This window comes from Colletes latitarsis, chromosome 6, assembly GCF_051014445.1.
Source record: "Colletes latitarsis isolate SP2378_abdomen chromosome 6, iyColLati1, whole genome shotgun sequence".
Taxonomy (NCBI): domain Eukaryota; kingdom Metazoa; phylum Arthropoda; class Insecta; order Hymenoptera; family Colletidae; genus Colletes; species Colletes latitarsis.
Genome location: NC_135139.1, coordinates 15,375,565 through 15,397,397, shown reverse-complemented (window position 1 = coordinate 15,397,397; position 21,833 = coordinate 15,375,565). Strand labels below are relative to the sequence as shown.

The following is a 21,833-nucleotide window of genomic DNA, read 5'->3' as shown; positions in this document are numbered from 1 at the left end:
CAGCAACTAACCCCCTCTACGCTTAACCCTCGCGGTTCCTCCCTCTCACCCTGTCGTTTCTTCCGTTCACCACCCACCTTCTCCTCCCCCTGGGCTCCCTCTCCTCCTCGTTTCCTCATCTTGCTCTCTCATCAGTGTGCCAGCTTCCATCCTTTCCCACCCATTTTCTCTCGCTCTTTTTAGCAGTGAAGCCCAGTGGCGTAGCCAGGATTTCTCCATCGTCGAGGAGAGCATTTTGTTCGTCAAGGGACATGACATCGGCCAGTAAACGATATAGCGCTCTATATACTCGGAAGGGATGTACCCTCGTACACAGGAGGAATGATATACTTTAATGGAGAAAAAAAGAAAGAAATTCGTGACAAGAGGTATTCCATTCGGGTTCTTTGCAGGAACCGCAGCGTTCGTCGAGAATTCGATAACGCAAACGGTCACAAGGGCTACACCACTGGCCAGGAACGTGTAACTGTTCGTTCATCTCTTTCGAGCTACCAAAGTGCACCCTTACCGCACCGCCTTTCCCCTTTTGTCCAGGGTGGTGTAGCAGCCCCGTTCGCCCTTCCTGGTCGCCTCTCTGCCGGCCCGAAAACCGAGCCTTTGAAGCTGCGACTGGCACCCACCCTCTCCTCTCTCCCCAATCCACCCTTCTTCCCGCGAACCCGGTCTCCGGGCTGCCACCCACCGATATGCACCCCGCTCGCTCCGCTCGCCGCGACGACCGCAGACACAAAAACAATAACAAATCGATTCGCGAGGGCAATGGGAAGGGGTCAGCGAGGTAGGACGACGCGGCTGTGACGGGGGAGGGGTTGTTGTATATCTCTGTCTGTCTCTGGCCCGCGCTCCCTTCGTCGCTGTCTCTCTTTTCCTCTCGTTCCCCTCGTCCCTCTTTCTGGATATTGTATAGAGAACGTTATGCTAAAGTATGCATGCACGAGGGTCGGTCCAATGGTCAGGAATCTCGCGAGTTCGTTCTGCGGCAGCACGTATCCGGACGTATTTCTCTCGGCGCGACTCGCGGCCCGCGTGCACGTCACTCGTAGCCGCGGTGCTACTGCGTAACTTCCGGTCGACCGGTAACGTGGAGAGATCGGCTGCTTCTTGCTCGTAGCGGGCCACCGTAACCGGGGGATGATTTACCGTAATGACGATCGGCCTGAATTGCGGTAGGCCACCGGACGGGCATCCGTAAGAGGAATCTTTTATTACATTTTTTCTACTCGTACCGAGGACACGTTTCGGTTAACATTTACTTCTTCTTTTTCTTCTTTCTTTTTTATATTTTCCTTTAGCGATTTTTGATAAGCTTGCTTGCTCGCTTCCTACATCCGCCAAAGAACCTCTCGCAATGCAGACCCGCTAACGACCGTTGCCGTCGATTCATTTTAAGGGGAATAACCAAGGTGCCAGACCGAAAAGTAAGGTCATCTTTGTAATTTATTTATTAATTGGGTAATTTATTACTTTTTTTTTTATTTTATCAACGTACTAAACATTCATTAAACTGAGAGTAAAATTAAAAAAAAATGATTAAATAATATTGAGGTTGTTTAATTTTACTTGTTGTTCGGAGAACTCATTATTCTGTGGTTGTCAAGTTTTTATTTGTTTAAAATGTTTGAAAGAAAAAATTTTTATTACATATTGACTTCGAGTTGTGTTACTACCGTCCGATCGTGGCTTTTTATCAAATAATCTATACCAATATGGTACAGAGTAAAGTTTGTTTTATGTAATATCACAAACTACTGAACTTAAAATCTCACTTATTCCCGAGTCACATAGGTTATATATCGTTACCTTACGATAAAATGAGGGTGAGGAGTGAGCGAAATTGTTATTGCAAATAAAATTTAGTTTTGTCTGTCTATTTCTTACTGTATTGCGAAAAAACTGTATCCCCATAGTAAACTGACTTAAAATATTGGCTATATAACATCGCAAAATTCTTGCTGGTAGTGGGGGGCCGGGAATATCAACTATAAAATGTATGACGTGCTCTGAGCTTATACGTGCTTTCACAGCAAAGGCATTTATGATATCATTTGTTGGAAATTAAATTTAAAAACTTTTTTGTTATGTACATATTTTTGACATACACATAACTGAAGGAAGTTAAACGTAAACGAAGCTGCGGGTAATTATAAGATAATAATTAAAGTTAAACTCAAAAATATTTGCTCCTAAGATTACATACAATACATATATCAGAAATCGATAATCGTTTATGATTTCTAGAGAGAAAATAAATTTTCTTTAAATCTATGATTCAAACATTTCATTTTTCTCGTAAATTTTCACAGTCTTCTTAATATAAAATAAAAACAAATGAAATAATAAGAAAGAATCACGTTAAAACGATAAACGATATATTTTAAAAAGTACTATTAAAATTTGAAGTAAATATGTACATCACATTTCGAGAAATCTTGATAACCCTGAATTATCGATTTACGCGGAGTCAATTTTGCAGCACTAATGGACAAGTATCTAATTATCAAATCACCTGAAATATAGTATAAAAACGTACATCGTACGTCGACGAAAATCTCCAAAGATTGCCATACTTTTCAACCTGTCGCTATGGTTAAATCGCTTAAGGGTGGTTTGTTACAGTTTTGCATTTCACCCTTTTTTTTTCTTTGCTTGTTTCTCCACGGTCAAGTTGCTGAAGCGTATTTGCATGCTTAAACGATCGTCAATGGGGAATAAGTGCATCTACTTCGTGAAAAATGTTGAGAAGAAAGCGGTGAAAAAAAGTTGCTTTTGCGAAATTCATTATTTTATCGAGTTGTCTTTAGGTGTTTCACTTCACGATTAGTGGAACCAGCTGGTCTGACTCTGATGGTCTTCTTCCACTCACGTGAATCGAATTTCGTGTGGTCGTGTGTGCGCAGTATTGTAGAGTTTATTTTTTGTTTTGCATAAAATCATCATATAAAAAGCTTGAGCTTCGATTTACGTTTATAATCGTTCTGTTCTTGGATTCTTTTTTATGCGTCTGAAGATAGTCTCAAACTGGAGAATCACAACGCAATTGAAAATTATTTAAGACTATCAAATTTGTTTTCCTTTATTCTATTCACGAACCCTGCTACTGATTTAAACTTATTTTTTCTACTGCCTAAACACATAAACAAATAATTCGTTTGAACATCTAATAGTTTTTATTCCTTATTCCTCGCAAATATTAATTTGGGACTATGATAACAGGAAACACAGAAAATTGAATAAAAGTAATTTTGCTACACAATTTGCACTATTATCGTTTAGTCTCAGTTGCAAATATCAGCAATAATTAAGCATAGTAGTTTTTTTGACGGTATATTTTTGTTCGTCAGACAAGTCTTGATAAGACTTCAAGTCAAAGAAACAAGTCAAGAAACTGATAAATTCCTTAAGTGATAAGGAGACGTGTACCTATTTTCGCGGAGTGCTTTAATATTCACCGTTTCCACGATTCCGAAAATTGTTAGTTTCGTTAAATTTACAATGGTATCGACCAGCTGTATGTGAACGCATTCATTGCATAACCATCGTACAAATTTAACGTACGAAATTTTCATCCCGCGGACTGTACGTTTCGCAAAACGACCGGATCAATGGATTTATTAGTCGAGACATTTGTTGCGTTATTTTTACGCAGACCCGCTCGGATAAACGAAAACGTGTCGCGAAACTTCCGCAATCAAAAGTCCTTTAGTTCGTTTGGAAAATTTTTAAACGCGAAATGGTCATTAAAATGATTACCGCTTCCCCGGACAGTTTTACGAGTAATGAGCGCAGACGAAGTTTTGTAAATAATGAGTTCAGAGTTTGTCCATTGCGGGGCCCGCTTATTAAACATTACAAAACGCGCAGCAATTACGCGGCGTTTCTGCTCGTGAAAATTCTGCGAAGCTTCGTTTTGTTACGCGGAAACAAATATTAAATAAGCGCTACTCCCTATTTCGCGTAAAAATAAATGTGAACGTTGGGCTGTAAGCGACAATTAGTAACGGTCTAAGTTGCGGATGAAAATTTTGTCGCGATCGAACCACGGGATTTGTCTCTCGGAGGACTTCCGGTTCGTACTATGGTCGAGACGTACCTATAGATTACACTGTCCCACAAATTCAAACTTCTTCTCTGTCCTTCAATAACCACTGAGTGATCCTTGTAGAGCCGGAAAACAAGAAACTGGATGTCGAATTGTTGTACCACCCCCAGATTTTGAAAAATACGAGTTTTTTGACAAAAATGAGGTATTACGTGAAAAGTAAAAATATTGGAAGGTACTAATTGATTTTAAAAGATACAGAAGAATTTTCTGAATATAGTAGTACATAATTTATTAATTGTTTTTGGTCCTAAATAGATATAAATTAATTGTTTTTTGATGATTGTTCAACACATCATTTTTTCAACTTTTGTTTCCTTATATTGAATACATTTGTTCTAGATTTCTGGAATTAATATTTGCATTAATATTTTTTTAATGAAAGCTTCACTATCGGTTTTTCAATCGTCTGATCAATTTTTTCACATTTCGATTAATCATACGTCGAATCTACAATATAATCCTGGGCAGAATGCAGTGGAGCGACATTTTCGCAAGTCGCGTGGGAGTATTACTAGAGTTCACCTTCTCATTAGATGAACAATATTTCAATATTGTTATTCAAATACGTTGGCACAATATTTGCAATAATTTGGATTCTCTTCGTAGTTAAGTATTGGAGTAGTTAGGCATCAAAATAATATACATTATTTAAATAATATTCGAATAATACTCAAACAGCCAAATAATATTTGAATAGTCGAATATCTGAATAGTAGTCGTATTTCATTCGACAAATATTCGAATCACCAAAGCATTTTCATATTTGATAAATAAATAATTTGTCAAGAAATTCTAGCTGTAATTCGTATACGATCGAACAAAATTCTGTTTTTAACTTTGATCTTGTAATTCCGTTTGACGTGGAATTCTTCGTGAAATTGTACACGCATTTCCATGCCTCGTTACGAAAATCCGTTGTAATCTCCATCGCGGCGTGCTCACAGGCCATTTTCATTTTATGAAAATTATCTTCATTAATTCATTAAGTACCGTATTGGAGGAATCGCCGTGAAAGCAAACGCATTAATGCGCGCGCGATAATTACGTCTCTATTGTACAGCTTTGAATTATTTTCATCAGTTATTGATAATCCACGTTCGACGTTTCGGTCTCTGGTTAGCAATTCGATCATTAAGAGAGCGCGACAGAGTGATGATTTGAAAAATAAGGTGTCTTTCAAATATAATAATTTTGAAACCAAGTCTGCCTATTGTTCGTAAATATTTTAGGAAGCGATTATACAGGCGAAAGTATTCAATATTTTTTTACGTAGAATCATCTCTTGGTCTTTTGTTTCATGATCAAGTGATTATAGTTAACTACGATAAGTTGCTGTGATGACTCCTAAATTAGGTTTGGGTAGTGCTTAATGTTCATCCTCGTGTATTATCACTGGTTGCGGACACTTTTGCCGTAACATCTACCAGTATAGACGTTCTTACGCCGTTATGATGAATTGATAATCTCTATACACCACGTTAAAACCACCTTTGACCTGTGTTCAAATCGTTCAAATTGAGCTGATCCCTTATCATCATAATCTTTCAACGAAAGGTATATCTTCTAAGATCCTAGGTAATGTATTCAACAAGAGGTTGAGATTAGCAGCGTCTAAAAGCCGACTTGGAAGTCCATACTTCAAAATCAATGAGGCGGTCTTCCATAATACTCGTTCAAACATTTAACGAAAATCGATGTTGGTGATTTGTTTGAATAAATGCATGAGGATTTGTTAGTTCATATGATTGTCGTGTAAACTTAGAATACACGTTGAATACAGTATAGATGAAGAAACTTTCTTTAAATGATATTTTAAATGAACTTAATTCTGAATCAGTTCAATAACTAACGAATATTTCCGGTTATTTATTCGTTTTAACAATTTGTCGCAAAGTTGTAGCTCCGGAGAACCTATTTGATCAGAATCCGCCTATTTCCAGTGATCGTTGAACGATCGATGTCTCGCTAGATGAAGAACCTTATCCTTTATTAATGGCTACTCTATTCCAGTCTTTCGGTACGTGATCTCATCTATCTTTCATCCCTAAAATTCGTCTAGCCAGGGTAACGGTTACAGCGGCGGAATAATTTGACGAACAAGGGAATATCGCCTTTTCCATTAAACGGTTATACTATTTTCGGTTTCGTTTTAATCGTATCGGCGGGCCGTTTTAAATAGACGCCGCGAAACGAGTCGCACGGGCGTTTCGAATCTCTGTCTGTCCGCGACTCGAACGTCCAGACGCCAGTAAGGATCACTGACGGTGCCTCGCTGACCCAGTTGCGAACGGTTCCAGATGGAATATGGGATCTGGAGTCTTCACGCCGCGGGTGAACTTTGGGGTGACCCGCGTCTCGCCCGAAGGCACCCGATTCTGCCGCCAAGCGCGACGCAGCTGCTCCCGAGGGCAGCCTTCGCCCTGAGCGCCCTTCATCGGCCAGACATGGTGCCGTTACCGCTGACGTCGCCCGGACCACCGTACGGACCCATGGAACTGGTCACAAAACCATCCGTCGCCTCCAGCGAGGGCGACGTCGAGAAAAAGGATGCTGAGCAGGACAATGATCAGCAACCACGCGACGACAACGAAGGAAACATCGAAATACCAGACGAGAATGATAATCAGGTATACCCTATGCCACCTAGGGAGTCGTCAAACTTTTTTATTAGATATTATATCAACACTAGAACTACCAAAACAGACAAAATGACCCATTCGTAATTTCTAATAAAATTACTCAAAAATTTACTCGACTGAACTTCTGAAAATTTACCGTAATTTTCTATGAGAGAATAAATAAATACTTATTTTCATTGCATTATACATTTCTTCGCCTATCAATTACAAATAAATACATTATAATTATCGGTAATTCTAGTGTTAATGGTCTTTGCAAGTAACAGACGGTATTTCAGAAATGGATCGTCAAACTTTGACATCGTATTTTCCTCCCTTCATGGATGAACAAAATTATATAAACGTTGGTTTATGTAACTTTACCAGTTTTTCGCAACATACAGAATTTTGCTTGAAATATTAAATTTATTTATGTAGTAAAATTATTATTAAATGTAACATGCTTGATTTATTTAATAATTCAATGTCAATTATGTTTGTCGAGAAACGACACTTGGAATGTTTTATATAAAGATCGAAATTGCTGTACGCTGATACGTTACTTTTATATTCGATGGAAATAGCAACTGAAAACCTTAACGTATTCACGACTCCGATTTTTGCAGTTAATGTCGTTCCCGGCGGAAAGAAAATCGTGTCCTTTTGGAAAACGTTCATGGCATTTCGCCAGTAGTATTGCTAGCTTCATCGTAGGATACTGATTATCAGTATCAGTCTACTTCTAAATCCCGGTTGAAAACAGCTATTCTTACCAAATGGACCATGAGTTACATCCGACGTTTCTTAGATAATATCAACTGCAGAAAGTCCCAGAGATTTAAAGATAAAACAGGCTAAAATATAAGATAGTCTCTGGTAATTTCTGTTGTGAACGTCTATGCAGTTATATCGAATATTTATCTATTATCTGCAAGTACATATACTAAACTATAAATCTACATAAATTTATTTTTCAAAAATTTTGAATTTCTTAAAACGTTCTTGTGTTTTTAATTCGAGACGTTTCACATTATTAGCCATAAATTTCACACAAATTAGAATTTGTTAATCAAATTCGGTTAAAACGTTTAGTATAGTTACATATTTGTTGCATTGACGTCACCGTGTAAATTAAAATAAAATTGGACGACGCAATTAGTTTCTTTTTGATTGTACAGACGTCCGTACCAAAAGAAACCAACGACAACGAAGACGCTGGGGAGGAAAGCGACAGCGGAAGTACAAACAGTTCCCATCGCTCGGCCAACAATAATCTTTCGACGAAGCTGCTCGATCCGATGGCTTACCTTGCTTTCGATAAGGTACGTCGAATTCGATTGATTTCGTAAATTAAATTTCTTCGAATTGCAATAAACGTAAAAGTAGGTAATTCAAGAAAAAGAGAAAAGGAGTAACGAATGCGGCTGAAATAGGAGATTATCGATTAGCAAAACAATCGGTCAGAATGGACCAATGGCGAAGAACACTTAATTCAAGTACCATTTCGGGATTTGACCGGTCACAGCAAGGATCGATTTTATGGTTGAAGCTTTGTAATGTTGCGAATTAAATTACTCGAGTCTTGACTCGAGAATTGAGCGACTCTAATCTTAATTTTATATTCCTCCTTTTATTTTGCTCTTCATTATTTTCTCAGTATGATTTCGCTTGTTTATCTGGCGACTATGTTGTTCGAGTTAACTCGGGTCACAGCAATTACGTGGTTAGTCGTTTGTATAATCTGTTCAAATTAATTATGTGCTAATAAACTATCGAGCAAGTGGAAACTGTTTAAACGATTAATAGCGCCGCGTCCAATGCAGGATCTAATAGATAAACTATTATTCGATAGCACAGTAAAATTTTTGTTTGCATGTTGTGAAATAATTTTATTCTACTATCGAAACTTTTATTTTTACTTAACGAGTGACGGACGAACAATTGCTTATTTTTCATTCGTTATTCGAAAGTTTTATTTGGAACTTCTATCATTTTTAAACCACTGTATTAGAGGTGTTCGCCTAAAATAAAACGAGTCGCGCAATCGTATTAATATTTCGATCTTATAATAGGAAGGAACGGTCACACCGGTTCTAAATGGCTGGGTCCTCGGAGCATACACCGCCATGCTTGGAAGACTATCTGCGGCGACGGCGGCCCTCGAAGCTACAGAGATCCCAAACATTCCCTCCGACAGCGACTCCGAGAGCGAACATTCGTCTTACACCGAGAAGTATGCATCCTCGCCAGTTGCCAACCCTTTCCAGTCAGAGTGGTTTACATAAGAACCTACTTAATGCCGTGGCCGGCACACGAGGCGTTTAAATTTTTCTTTATCCTGGCGGGTCAGATAAGCTACATGGCTGCGTAAAGACACGGACCTCTTTCAGGGCAAAACTGGACGCATAATGGGCTAGAAGTCTTCGTAATACGACATAAAATAAACGAATGATTTCAGTGAGAATTAAACGTAGAAAAGTGTTCAATAAATGGAGAATAACAACGGTACAGAAATGAAAAGTTGTCATTTATTTTAAAAAATAAATAAAATTATTAAGAATCAGTCAGGTATAAAAGGAACAACCAATGACATCAGGTTGAAAAGATCGAAAATGTCTTAACCTTTGGTTTAGATATTCTATTTTATTTACAGATTGCCATGTGTAGTTCTTACTGAAATCGGACGAATGACGTTCAAACGCGAGGTTTTATTTAGGGTGCTACGAAATCGATAAAACGAAACCAACGAATCCATTGAACTAGAAAGCAAATGGTCCTTTCTATTCAACGACACGTGGGCGTTTCAGATATCTGAAACATCCCAGATAAATGATATCGTAAATCAAAAGCTTCAAAGGATATTGACCGATATTGAGTTATGGGCGTTTCGCGCGTACCGATTCCAAAATTTCAAATGCATTTTAATCCTTTGATACCCTTATTCTTTTCTTGTTGCGGAATATTGAATACTGTCTGAATTTTCCAACGTTGTTTGAAATGGAAAACACTGACATTTGTTAGACCCGATTATATTGCAAGAAGAAAGGTCTTGACCGCTATCTATTTATTTTAATAAACCAAGATACGTAAAAAAGAGAAAAAAGAAAAGAACACAAAAAAAGTAAATAGACAAGGTTCATCAATAATTAAACTCCATCTAAATATATACAAACGTAGTGGGGATGGTTCCATATTGTCATTTGAAACCGAAAGTTGCCACACAATGTTTTGTAGACGATGTAACTGAACCTGAATCGTCAGAGTCTTTTATATAATTTGCTCAATCGATTTGCAACGCAATGTACGCCGAATTTTGCATCGTTTTAACCGATTTCCAGGTCGCGAGGTAGCAGTCCAAACGTGAGCAATGCTCATCGCGGTTACTCCTGCGGTTCCTGTGAAGTGGTTGCACCAACGAGACCGGCGCTAAGGAAACACATTGTCGATTGCCATCCACCTGTCTCCAGCACGGAAACAGGAGAAACGAAAAGTTGTCCGTCCTCGGGCTGTGACTTCATAACGAGCAGCAGGTGCGAAATGGAGACCCACGTGGCCGCGCACGTGGCACAAGGAATGACACCGACAGGGAAGAAACGAAGCCTGGCATTGCAACGCGTCAGGTACAGGTACTCAAAATTTTTCTGTAACATTCTACCGATGCCTGTTCGTTTATTATTCGCGAGTACTCGAAGCTCGAATCGAAAAATTAGTAATGAAAAACAAAGTTCTCAGTGATGACTCGTCTCCTTTGTCAGTAAGATGTTTCTAATATTGACATAATAATTTGAATAAATGTTGAGGATGACTCAGTATATCTGAGGATGTTAATGAGAAGAAAAATTGATTTTACACCCAATGCATTGAAGTTTAAAAGCTTCGATGCACGATCTTATAAAGTGAAAATACCGAATCGAGGTTTGGATAACGGAAATGCCAGGTAATTCCGACTTATTGTGCTTTCTCGTGCGCAGATACGAAAGGGAAGAGTACCGTTGCTCGCTGTGCTCGTACGCCTGCACCATCGAGAAGGCGTTTCAGAGGCATTTAAGGGCCCACGCGAAGGGCACAGCGCCAGAGACCAGGGTGAGCTGCGCGGTTTGCGGCGCCGACCGATCTTCCGAAGTCGATCTCAGCAGACACATGAGAAGGCATCGCGACGACCGGTATTTCTGCTGCGACATTTGCATTTTTCGCACGGTCCAACTGAAAAAGGTAATATTTCTCCCGCCGTTGAAAGGGTAGCTCGGAGCATTGAAGCTCTGCACTCGAGCAACGGGTAGAATTTCAAAACACGACAGCGAACGAAATCTATGGACTCGGATTGTTTTTAGATTTTTATCCGCGAGACAGCCGTATAATCCCCAGTCGATCGTAAATCCAACGATACCCTGCCAGACCCTTTCAATTTTATAGAATACCTGGGATACATTCTATTCTGCCTTTTAATCAAAAGTATAGCTTTATGTAAATACTACACGATCGTGTCAGTGATCCTCGAATGTATTCACGATCAATATGTAGTGGTCCAAAAGAGTATTCCCTTACAATTGAGCTTGCTTTTTTTAAAACTAATATACAAGTCCAGTTTTGGAAAAAGTGTAATTATATTGTAATTTATTTCTTTTTAAATAATTTTTAATTAGGATACGAAAATATTATTTTCTTCCGAGGTAATGTTTACATGTTAGCGTCGATGTGTTCTGGAGTAGTTTTGAAGGTAGTTAGTGACTTGAGATCACGTATGTAGCTACCGAACTTTGAAGGATAGTTTGTTGAAAAGAATGCATATTTAGAAGAGGCAGGTGACCCAAAGTTACACTGTTGAAGAACAACGATTTTATCTTGAAGGATCTGGCCACAGAATGGGGAAGGTGGAGTCACTTTCTTGCAAAAGAACTTGTGGTAGAATCGAGCTACATTTCTAATATACATAAAGAAACTACGATTAAAATTGTAAAACATGATAATCACGCAATTTATTATTCGAAATACGTGGACTAAGTTGATATAAAGTCGAAGATTCGTAGGTGTACGAGTCGGAGGAGTCCCTTGTATGATCGTCGATTAGCCAACGACGAGTTATTAAGATTCCCTGTTTTGTTTTAGCTCATTCAACATCGTCGGATGCACACGGGCGAGAAACCTCATCTTTGTCCTCACTGCGCGTACAGAAGTGCCCGTCGCGACAACCTACGAAGCCACGTAAGACGAGTCCACAAAAAGGAGAATCTCTATTGCGACACGTTCAGTCCACGCGGTATGTTATTAACACCTACGATCGGAAGAGATACTCCTCTCGTGCAGAGTCCGGAACCATCGCCGTCCTCCAACACGGAATCCACTAACTAGCGAAGTAACTCGTCGATAGAAGCAAACATGAACGATTCGAGCGGATAGTCGTCGCCTCACACGTCCTAACTTTGTCAATATTTCCGACTTAGGTGTTAGAATCGCGGATGAGGTTTTACATCGGCAAAACCAATCGTGCCGTCACCGTTTAAGCTATTCTGGAGATCGACGTCTTTATCGAAAAATCCACGCTACATAGAGGTTCCCAATAATCGATACCAGGAGACATTACGTTTGTAAATGTTTCAATTATATTCCAATTATATTCCTAATCTCTTTAAGATGAAAGTAATTATTATGCCATCGATTTCTGCGAATGGTGTGCAAACGTGCGAACAGAATTTGTTGTCTGTGTCAGTTTGGGGGATCAGTGACGGCCGCAATGGTCAGAAGTTGACGATTCGCGATTCTTGAACAGTATCGTCCATATGATTTCAATAAATATTTTAGAAATTTATCTTTTCACCGCTGTTTGGAAACGTTTGAAATATTGCTTTGTCGCGGTTACGATTTGTATATAATTCTAATGACGCGAAATGAAGCATGATGGAAGACACGGATGAAAGTAACGAAGAAAAAGAGTGCAACTTCTGACTACTAACGATAAGGTTTGCCCATAGTAAATAGGAAACATATAGAGAATTGCATGCGAACATCGATAATTTAATCTAATCTTCAAATTCTAACGAGATCTTATATTAGTCGATTTAATTATCGGAATTCATTCGTTGATCAGACGATGATGAACGAGAATAAAGCTGCGCAATGGTGCTAGAATCGTAGACTGGAATTTATAGAGGAATTTCTTTTGTTTTGCTTTTATTAAATACAAATTCACTTTGCAAAACGAAATTTCTACTTAAAATGAGTTCTATATATTTAATATATTTCTCTATTCTTTTTACTGCGAATTAAACACACAGATCTAATAATATGTTCCGATATTTCCAAGTATTTTAACTCATGGTCTATACGCGGGAAAACAATTCCAATGTATTGTTCTCGTTTCAATTTGTTGAGCTTTCTTTTTTATTTGTATTACGGGATTTTCCCTTCGCATAAAGAGAAATAGAATTTAGAATAAATATATTCGAACAAGTCGAATTTTTTCGTGCTACTCGAAATATTTAAGCTGTTTGAAGCATTGGAATTGCTCGAAATGTTCGAGCGTTTCGAAACGCAATCGTGCGCTTCGAAAGCAACCGAGTCGCTTGTTTTGTATTCGAGTTGTTCGGAAAAAACGAACTGCTCGGTACAATCGAGTTCTCGAACAGCTCTAAGTGGAAGACTGAAAGTAGGAACGCTTTACGGCGTGTCATCGTCTTTTGTTTCTCTTTGCGTCGATCGCCGTTTATTCGAAGAGAATCAGCGATTATTAAAGACTGCTATCCTGTATTAATGGCCAAGAGACGCTCGTGCCTCAAAATAGTTTTAATTGCTTATTGCGAAATTTCTAAAACGTCAAAGCGGATCGCTTATAATGAATAATCGATTTAATATCGTTTAACGTTGACTACAGTTAATTTTTACTGTAATACTTGTTGAATTTTACCAGTCACAGAGTTGATTTAACGTACTGGCACGATATTAAAATTTGACGATAGCACGAGATCTCTGGGCTATGTGAAAGGTGCTATTTTGCAAACATAATTTTACTCTCTCATCCTCCTGTATTTAGCTCTATCCGTATTATAATTATCCGATCTGTAACTATGATTGTTGATACCGTATTATCGATAACGATATACATTGTTATTATTGCTATTATTATCATTGCTATTATTACTGTTTAGCGTGTAACGAAAACGTGGTACTATTCTTACGGGAGTATTGCGATCGCAACAGGTGTAGCGTACCATATGTTCGTTAACTGAGGGAAGAGTAGTCGAGAGAATTTTATCAAATTTCATAGAGATAGCGATAAGAGGTTCGAAAGTTTTCTGCTGTGGTCAATAAGTATAACCGCCTAAATTATGTGAAACGATACAATACTTTCAAGTAATATTATTTAACGTTTTTATATTAACCATTAGAATGATGGTACAACTATACGAAGAAAAAAATAATAATAATAATAATACAGAATGCAGGATTTTCCAACGAATAGTAACTTTTTATGTGTCTCAAGTAACTTTTAAGTCGAAAGTGTAAGCCAGCGAATTGTATGATTGTCTGCAAGCGAATTCCCGATGCGCGCACTGGCTTTACTCTATCCTCACTTAACGTCGGATAGAAATTAATAAATGGCAAGTTTTTTCCTCTTTAGGATCGAAGACCGTCCCCAACGACTCTACCGTACATTTTCTGCTAAAAAAAAAAGAAAGTGGGGGAGGAGGCGATAAGGCAGAAGCCGATCCATATAACATAAATGTGTGTCAATTTTTAATGTATCATAACTACGTTCTAGTCGGTAACGAATTTTATGGGGAAGATAACAAGGCACGGGAAGAGGATCTATGCTCCTCGATGCGCAACGTTACGGCCGCGATTGTACGCTACGTTTTTTCTCGTCCAAGACGCCTGTATTCGCATTCAGAAAACCAAGATCGGTCCCCGAAGCGACTGAATTACTGCAAGGATCACAGTTACGATTGATCGAATCGCGTACGAAACGCTTCTACGTAAAAATACTATACAAACTACGATTGGAATTTAATATAACCAATTTTTGATAAAATAGGTTTAACAATTTGAATGCTCGACGCGCTAAACAGGAAGTAGTATTACACTGCTCAGAATAATTACGGAGTTTACTTACTGAAACAAATTTATATATTTATTTTAATTATGCAATATTAATTTCTAATCAATTATCTTTCCTGTGCTTTAGCCCAAACCGAATAATCAGAACAATTAGAATCGAGTCACTGACCAGCCAAATTAAATTTTAATAGAAATACAAATGAAACGTTTGATAAAAATACTGACCTGTTAACCCATTTATGATTTGTATGCTACATATAGTCCACCTTTAAAACAAATATTCATAGAAAATGAGGCAGCACCGTGTTTGTATGTAGAGGGAACCATCGTATGTAAAGTAATCACTACTGTTTATGTTCTAGTATGTTTCAGGTAACCTATCAGTTACAATAACATTTCTAAAATTCGATCAATCGTAATGGTAATCGCAAAAATTACTAAAGAGAACTATACGCACTTTTCTCTGTACGCGTACGTGTACAGTATATATAGGGTGTGACGTAAATTGTGATACAACCGGAAAGGGAGTGACTCCACGTATAAAAATAAATCCGAAATGTGGAACATATTTTCTTTGCACGAAGATCTAGGCTTCGAGAAAATTCTCATTGAAAATGTATTTATAAATATTGGCCACGTTATGATAAACTCTGAACGAGTTTAATAATTTGGCTTAATAAGTTGCATTGTCAAAAGGTCTATACAATTCTGTCTTCTAATCTATTGTACGAATTAATTCATTAATCTCTTCGGAAAAGAATTATTTTCTTTTATATAATCAATGATTGATCAATCTTGTAACGATGTTATTATGTTACACTATTGTGTAACGCATCTATTTTACAATGTTAAAAATAACTTAGAATATCAGTATTCTTAAAGAGATTAATACGAGCTCATAAATAAGAATCGTGCGAAGAGATATAGCAATCATGGGGTCCAAAGCTACCAGAAGACACGTCCATATAGTTTCGATTATTCCACCAACTACGAATCAAATAAAATATTAAGAATGATAGAATACAAAGCATGTCGTTTGACAATGTTTATAAATACAAGCGCAAGACGAAGTAATTTATAGCAAGATTCAGATTCGAACGAAGAATCGCGTTGACTGAAATTCAAAGTTTTAGTATTAGCGTTCGTGGTTTCCAGGATAGATGATTTACCAAAATTAGTCGCAGCATCCATCCGTAAGCCGCGAATGGTGGGGGTGGCTTTCCAATGGCCTCGAGAGAATGCTTTTCAATTTTGTCGGAAACGACTGTGTCGACAACAATAAACTGCGTGCGCAACCGACAAATTTAACAGGCGAATTATCTCGAAAACCATGCCTCGTGCGAAAGAAAATCAATTCCGCGCTTTCCACCGACCTTTTACCGGGGAAGTGGCCTCGTTCGATCGATTGTGCCACGAATTACGCCATGGTCCCGTATACTTTCTTGCTTTTGATATATGTATATTGTATTTAAATGATACTTTATATTTGTGATGGATTTATTCCAGGCGGCATATGTAGCGTGTTCGCGACACTTTTTATATGCATGATTTTACATGTGTGTGCTAGCGGACTTCCCTTGTTAACGCGTAGATTAGGGGGCTGGGGAGGGAGGCAGAGCTGAGGAGGATCGTCGTCTCTTTCGTTTTTTCGGACTTTCGTAATGCACGCGGATGCGATGCTCTCCTACGTGAGATGTAATATTTTTGGTACCGGACGCGCCGCGATATCGCGGTGGATGATATCGCGGAACGACGATTGTTGATTGTTGGTATATACTGATGCGTTGTGTATCGTACACGATAACGATATTCTATTTTTGATAACCGCTCGATTGATTATTCCATTTAGAACGATTGGTCCACGGCCGCGTTTAGATAATTTCTAGCCTTTAAGATTTCGCGAACGTATTCGACACGCCGCGCGCGTCATCGCTTTCCTTTCGTTGACGTTGCATAAAAAAGCTCGCACGAGGACGATCTTTTCACGGGGAAACGTCACGGGCGCCGGGACACTCTTCGAATAGTGATGGGAAAAGTCAGAGATGGACAAAATTATCGTCCGAGCGACGAATTTCGTAAAACGAATAAAAGATAAACAATCCTTGTTCCGTTATTGGTTCAGTCAAATTATGTTTCGCATTCGAGTGAATCATTGTATAAAGTTTTTATTCGAATCAAATTCTGTCCATCTCTGGGCTAATTCAAATTGAAGCGTTAAATATTGAATTTAGTTGTCATCGATATAGTTAAGGTGAGCTTGTTACCGTTTTTTACAATTATTACTGTTATTTTTGTATACTTTTTATTACTTCCTCCTATATTCGATAAATTCAGCACGATGAATTGTAGAAAGCACATTGGATTCCAATCTCAAAAAGTTATACTTGACGTTGAAATCGACTGTCGGCAGTAGACATCGTTTTTCTAATTTTAGATGAGTTGCGAATCGATTGACGTTATTGATAAGTAAAAATACTTTAACTCGATACAAGCGTCTAAATTTCGAACGCAGATGTATCGTCGACGGTGTCAAAATACGTCAGAATCCCATCACTATATTCGAGACGATGTGAGACGCACGAGCATAGGTAATCGATCGTTGCTTTAAGGAATTGCCTTTCGTGAATGGACGTAGAGCCTCCTCGAGCCGAATGACGATTTATTGGCATTCAGTATTTAGTATACGATGCATATGCGTGTAATAAAGGTCTTTTTATTATATCGTATCGTCCGAACGATCGATCTCAGGTGCGTCCGAAGATTTATTCGAATTAATTCTAGCAAGCTCATTGTTCGTAAATGTCGTGCCAATAATAAGAGATAATGCGTGCCAAAAGAAGAAAAAAAAAATCGGAAGAAAACAGATACGACGCCAAGCAACAGATGGGGAGGAAGAGAATAGCGTTTTAGGAGAATGAGAGAATAGAGAGACGGAGGCTGCGACGAGCGAAATCGCACGATCGAGCATTGCAGTTTGTTTCTTCCTTTCGTTAGTCGGTTAATTAGAGACGCGCCAATGGATCTTGTAAAAATGTCGGGCCGTAATGCTGATCGAGCGAGTTCGTCTCGTACGAAACACGAACTAGTTGTTACAATCTTTTAACTGTTGAATTTTTGCAGTAGATGGTAAGTGTCTTAACGTATACCTTATATAAACTACACGATAATATATTCTATATTAATGTTTCTTAGATTTACGTACTCGAACGATCAACCGCCGGCTTTCGTCGATCATCGTCCGATCGGTGATGCTCTCGTTAAGCAATATTTCACGGGCTACGAATTATATCCTTAATGATCGCCGCGCGAATTTTCAAGAATGTTTCGAATCGATTTAGATACGCCGTCGACGACGATTTTCCACGCGAAGCCGTCGGGGTTGGTCGATTCTGGAAACCTTCGAGGAATCGACGCCTAACTAATTAACGATGTTAGAACGTGCAACGAATCTCGCGAGATTCGACGGAGATTCGAATATTCCGAGATGGACAAATGGGAGACAGGTGTCTGAATTTGTCGAAGGACGTCCGGCCGAACGTCTTAAACATTAATACAATCTAAATGTGATAATATATTTGCTATTGAATTACGACGTAATTAATTACATTATAATTATTAACGACGCGCGAATCGTACGGGAGAAGCGAGCAATTTTAAGGAGTCCGTCTTACACGAGGAGAATAGCGACGAACGGTACGCGGCAAGGCGATCGACGGGATCGCGCTTTTTCCTTTGCTCCGAACCGGATCACGTGCAAGAGCTTCTACGACCATCGATCGGCTTTTTGACAAGTACAAAGTACTCTGATAACTTATTTTTTGATTATCGTAAACGAGAAGAAACCGATCACGAGAGGAAAGAAAATTTTATCGCGCGACCGCGCCCGTTCGAATGGCCTTTCGGGCGCGTCGACGAAACACAATTGGAAATTTGTACGGACGAACGAGCCGCGTCGCGTCGCCGTCGCCTTGAACCGCGTTCCCGTTTTCTAGTACGCGCTGGCAAATCTAAGTCCGGATTTACGATTTGCTTCATCGTATTAAGTATAAAAATTAAAACGAAAATGGAAAAAAAACGAAAAAAGAAAAAAGAAGAACTCTTGCGCTCTACGCATATATATATTATATATATATTATATATATAAATGTATGTGTATGTGTGTGGGTGTGCCTAAAGATTTTCTCTTCGGACTATCTCTTTCACTCTATATTTACCGTCTTCACGCCTTCTGCTCTCTGCCGCGTGTCCCGATTGTAGGCAATTTTTGGGGGAAACGGGAAGAGAGCGGATCGCTCCGATCGATCCTTGACCGACGAGACGATCGCGTCGAGCTTCGTCAATCTAGAATTCACTTCGATTCGATGTCGATCGATTTAAATCTTTCTTTTACTTTTTCTTATCAACAGTAGCACCTCCATTATCTGTATCATTAGAAAGCTAAAATCTGTCTCAAATCGATCATTTTGTGGATCAAGTACAACAATATAGATATAAATTTCAGACACCGGAAAAAATAACAGAAGAAAATGATTTACGGAAGGGCTGTTTTGAATCTACGTTTGTATGACATTTCTAATTTATTTTTATTCATAGAACACGTGGGTACAGATGGATACTGATTTAATATTAGTAGCTTTCAATTGCTAATATTATGATGCTTTCCAATTTTTGAATTATTTTATATCTGGTGTCTATAATATTAGTTAGTTTGTCCGGAAATGAGAACTTTTGAAAAGTAAAATACTAATTTTTCCGAAATCTACCACTCTATATTTCGAGTAAAATTGAATAAATTAAATTGTAATATAAGGGAATAATTTCTTAGACCTTTTTAATCACTGTGTCTGTATGTTCCGTGAATAAAAATAAGGAGAATAAGTTTTATATACATAGATCCAATGCACTTTCGTTTAAAAATTAACTTGTTTGCAGTATTTGTATCACAGTACAAGAACAGATATTGAATTGAATCTTCGTTCGACTTACATTTCCCATTTAATATTTTAATTTGCCATCGACGTAACTTTTTATATTACTCAAATTAAAAACCAAAGGTTGCGTTAAACTTTGTCAAGTATAAATTATTTAATGTCTCATATTCAAAAGTGTTTTGATAGTGGAGAATTAGGATAAAGAAGGTTCTACCGTAGTAATTATAGACCCTCTTCGGTGTTAGTTTCCCGTTCACAGTAAAGAAGCGACAATTATCTGATATTAATTAATTAGACCTCGTTTAGCGAATAGGATACGAATTGTATAGAAAGTATCGTCAGTCAAGGATCGACTGCGTTGTTTAACAATTGTCTCTCTGTGTTCCGGTTGTACCTATAATATATATAAATATATATTCCATCGATCGTTCCTCTTGATAGATGCAGTCGCGACGAAACGACGCGTGTGCACGGCGCATTATTTATTTGCATAGACGGCGTCAAGCGATCTCATCGGCGACAGTATACGAAAGTATGTACGACGCGTTTTCCAATTTCTCTAAGCGTCTACGATCGCGTAACGGCAACGAGATATTGGCTAACGAACGACGCGTACGACGGCCTGAAGTTCGTACGATTACATATTTTTTTACGGTTCGAACGGACAGCGAGAGACGTGACATTTTATCGGGCTCTGCATATTTTAATCCGCGAACGAACATTACAACGGTAAGAATTTTAAAACGACACACACCGGGGACGCTTGCCGCCAAAATCAACCACCTCTTTCTGTGCATCCGGTCGTCAACGATCAACGCGCGAAACGCAATTCGACGAGGAACGCCGCGACGCTCATCCTTAACACCGTCCCAAAGTTTGTCGACTGTTCTATCGTATTCTAGATTAATAACATTGAAACGCGCTCGTCGGACGCTCCTCTCCGCGATTGTACAATGAGCCGAAAATGTTAACGATCACTGTTTGAGAAATCCTTTCGTAACGACAGAGTCACATTTACTTATTCGGTGCAAATATTAATTGAGTAATTATGATTCCTAGAAAACTGTACAGGATGAGTTAACGTCAATTTCAGACGTGTATATTAGCACTGCTTTGAAATGATCGGAGAAGAACGTACAGGGTGAGTCGTATTATGTAGAAATGGCTCCCATGTATTTGAAATTATAGAGAAACACAAAATTTAGATATTTTTGAAGAAAGAAACTTTTTCTTTTAATCTTCAAAGTTAATTTCAGACGTAAAACGGGCTATTTAAATGAATTTGTATCTTTGAAACTATCAATTGCATTCGGTTTGTCTTTTGTTTCGCTTTCATTATAAAGAACCTTCTAAAATAAATTTTCTTTTAAGCCGAAAACGCTTTTTAACAACATAAATGTTTCGAGTCAAACAGTGTGTCATACATGTGTAAACATTGTGTTTTTCGTAATTTGAACCTGTACCACGGTTTTCTTTGATCCAACAATTACCTTAATACAATTTAGATAATCGCCAACTTTCAAATAACGATTTCTTCAACGTTGTCCTTAAATTGACGAAAATTCCCCCCGTCGAAGACACGTTTGGCTTATTTTACACGCGGGTTAACAAGAATTTCTCGTCGCGATGCACATACACACACGTATACGGATTTCGAAGCCCGTGCACGCGCGTGTCGCGGTCTCGCCTTCTGATGTACGTAACGATCAATCTTAAGGATATTATTAAAAAAAAAAACAAAGTAAATGAATAAACTTGTCGTCGCCATTGTGATTTAAGGTAGTAGAATCCGCCCTGCGTTGTGTCGCTCAATATGCAGATCTAACCGGCGAGCGTGGCCTGTTTATTTATAATTTACGACAAAGTGGCCAATTCATATTGACTGCTCCGTAATCATCGTTAATAGCGCTTGTTCGGGCCTCGGTCGTTCATTCATACGACTTCTATTTCTTGATACCGATATTATTTGCGATTCGCTGAACCAACGCTTCATGATTATATGTACATTCGTTTGACGGAAAACAGATCGTCGGGTATGCATCTGCATCGAGGACTCTCGGGGCAACGTTTACCTGTTTGTATTGCCAAAGTCACTATTTGACTTTGGCGCGATAAAGTCTTAATAAAGGT

General features: G+C 38.5%; 1 protein-coding gene across 3 annotated transcripts in view; it reads left to right on the top strand.

The window, feature by feature from the left end:
• Positions 1–21,833, top strand: part of LOC143342710 (uncharacterized) — a 22,505-nt gene extending 672 nt beyond the window's left edge. The window contains exons 1-7 of one of the 3 annotated variants that reach the window (XM_076766863.1): positions 11–1,188; positions 6,400–6,729; positions 7,899–8,042; positions 8,793–8,953; positions 10,059–10,340; positions 10,692–10,932; positions 11,827–21,833. In XM_076766863.1, coding sequence (XP_076622978.1) covers positions 6,400–6,729; positions 7,899–8,042; positions 8,793–8,953; positions 10,059–10,340; positions 10,692–10,932; positions 11,827–12,069 — 1,401 coding nt within the window. In that variant the 5' untranslated portion in view covers positions 11–1,188 and the 3' untranslated portion in view covers positions 12,070–21,833. Of the gene's footprint in view, positions 1–10; positions 1,189–6,399; positions 6,730–7,898; positions 8,043–8,792; positions 8,954–10,058; positions 10,347–10,691; positions 10,933–11,826 lie in introns of those variants that run through there. The other 2 variants (XM_076766861.1, XM_076766862.1) reach the window with 2 other exon arrangements.